This window comes from Aegilops tauschii, chromosome 1 (assembly GCF_002575655.3).
Source record: "Aegilops tauschii subsp. strangulata cultivar AL8/78 chromosome 1, Aet v6.0, whole genome shotgun sequence".
In the NCBI taxonomy this organism is placed as follows: domain Eukaryota; kingdom Viridiplantae; phylum Streptophyta; class Magnoliopsida; order Poales; family Poaceae; genus Aegilops; species Aegilops tauschii.
In genome coordinates this window covers 377,372,422-377,374,921 of record NC_053035.3, presented here as the reverse complement: position 1 = coordinate 377,374,921, position 2,500 = coordinate 377,372,422, and the positions used below count along the sequence as shown (strand labels likewise).

Sequence of the window (2,500 nt, the reverse complement as noted above, 5' to 3'; positions counted from 1 at the left end):
GATTTTTTCGGCCGAAAATCAAATCTCTTGATGGATCAACCACAATCATTGTACATATCCTAAGAAAAGCATTAATTGCCACATTGGTCAGTCTCTCAACATTACACAGGAAATTTCAACTGCAACATAATAAAACAGTAAACAAGCATTGATGACCCCGACACCCCGTAGAAGCCGGTAGAGAGAGATACAGAACCGGCCGAAATCACGAAATATAGCACGAATGCATGCGCGGTCATGCATGGTTGATCAGACGGGGCGTGCGAGCATTTCATGTCCTTTGGGAGGCAGCTCAGGCAGCGCCTGCTCGTTCGGCGTCTGCGGTCCATGGCCCTGAGCTGAAGGAGGAGAAGCAGCGGGCATCTGCGGGCCCGGCGCGTGTGCAGGAAGAGGGGGCAACTGTTGTGCCGGAGAAGGGACAGGAGGGAGCTTCGCGTTCGGCGCGGGAGAAGGCTGTGGAAACTGCGGCTGTCCCATCGCGATCCCGGCGCCGCCCAACGGGGGCGTCGCGGCGGCGGTGGCGGTGGCAGTAGCGGCCGGCTGCGTGCTGAGCATGATGTAGGAGGTGAGGCCGAGGGCAGTGGCGACGAGCGTGAGCACGGCGCCGCCGGCGAAGATGCCGTCCTTAAGGACGTAGCACCCACCGTACCCTGACGAGTACCGCGTCCCGGTGTCGTTCCACTTGGCGCCTTCCACCAGCAGCCCGAAGGCGACCACCGCCGCGATCCTGCATGCACGTTTTAGTCAGCAGACAGTGGTTGGTCACCCACGCGCGAGCTTAGCGCTTGTTGGTTTGGCGATGGATCGATCACTCACCATGAAAAGACGGCGCAGACGACGCCGATGACCCGGTTGGTCTCGGAGGGGATGGCGCGGGACTTGCAGCAGCCGCAGCAGCCGCCGACGACCGCGAAGATGATCTGGCCTACGATGAGGAAGATGGCCGCGCAGACCCCGAGCCCCAGCGCCGGGTTCTGCGGGTACAGGCACACCCCTCGATACCTGTACACGGTCCAAACCTGCGAGATAGTACTAGATATCAACAGAGAGCAAGAAGAACACACATACGCGCATGTACAAACGCGCGCACATACAGACACACACCAACAATCCATGATTTTTTCAACAAAGAAGAATCCGAAATCTGTAGTTCTAAACCACAGTTGAACAAATCACACGCAGACATGTAGAGCACTAAAGCAAGGACATGGAAGTAGTGGGTGCTAGCTTACAGTGAGCTTCGTGCCCTCGGCTGAGAACCCCAGGATGGCGCTCAGCACCCCTAGAGAACCCATGATCGACGACACGATGATCATCCTCTGATCCATTTTCATGGCCGCTGCTCTCGATCGAATCTCGACCTCTTTCGGGTTGTAGCCGACTCGCGTGCACCCGTGTTTATATAGAGAGAGCTCGAGCATCTATGTATGGTGGCCGGTTGACGTGGTTCCATTCGTGCAAGCCTATATGTCACTACGAAGGGGGAAACTTCTGTGGCGACCTTTCGTCATTACGTTTTTTATGTGTGTGGGAATAATTAAGAAAGTTAATGGTCTTAGAAAAACCTACCTCTTGTAGGGAGTTGACATGGTAAACAGCTTCGTCGTTACCACCTTGTACGAAGTTGTAGGATATTTTTTAGACGACGAAATAAGTTAGGATATGGGCCTTTTTTTACGAGAAATACCTTGTTGCTCCTGGGTACGCGCGCACCCTATATGCGCCAAATAATTTAGTAAATTCAAAAGAAATCAAAAACTCCGAATCTTTTTTGGAATAAAATGTGATCAAGTATTGTACCCGCAATAAAAGGTTGGCCACGGAATGATTCCCGTTGACATCACGGTAAAAAAAAAATCTATGACAACAATATAGCATGAATAGTACTTGTATATAGCGGGTTTTTTTTGAACCATTTGATCCAGGATACAATGAAAGTTATTCCCCGGCGGATCTTTTTATACGAGTGCAATACTTGATCAGTTGATTCCCAAATAGTTTCAGAATTTTTTGACCTTTTTTGAATTACTACATTTTTTTGCATATATATAGGGTGCGCATACACCGGGAGCACCAAATTCCCGTCCCCTTTTTTACGCCCTTACCAGCATTTACCCTGGGAGACAGCAACAAGGCGAGCTTTTGGAAATCCGCTTGGCCAAATGGGCATAGGCTGAAGGACTTGCGCCTTCAATTTTTTGCCATTACAAAGCGGATAGAAAAATGCTCTCATAATCATGCTTGGGTGTACCTAATCAACATCATGAATTGCCTCACGAAGCAACACATTCAAGATTTCAAGAGCAAGAGCACTATTTCGAAGAATTGCCCCCCCCCCCCCACCCCAACCCACCCGCCCACCCACCCACCAACATAACAGTACTATTTCTCCTTGATTATTATCTCTAGCGTGGTTATCTTCCCTACAACATCTCCAATAGAAGATGCAAATTTGGAGATGTAAAGCAGGAGATGTAAAAAAATTATATATTAAAAAAAT

The 2,500-nt window shown here is 49.9% G+C and overlaps 1 protein-coding gene across 1 annotated transcript; it reads right to left on the bottom strand.

The window, feature by feature from the left end:
• On the bottom strand, positions 1-1,355 carry LOC109786800 (uncharacterized). The gene is made up of 3 exons (XM_020345352.3): positions 1,233-1,355; positions 817-1,019; positions 1-727 (listed from the first exon to the last, which is right to left on the bottom strand). Exons 1-3 carry the CDS (start codon positions 1,332-1,334, stop codon positions 250-252), a joined length of 783 nt encoding a protein of 260 aa, XP_020200941.1. The 5' UTR covers positions 1,335-1,355; the 3' UTR covers positions 1-249.
• Positions 1,356-2,500: the final 1,145 nt, after the last annotated feature.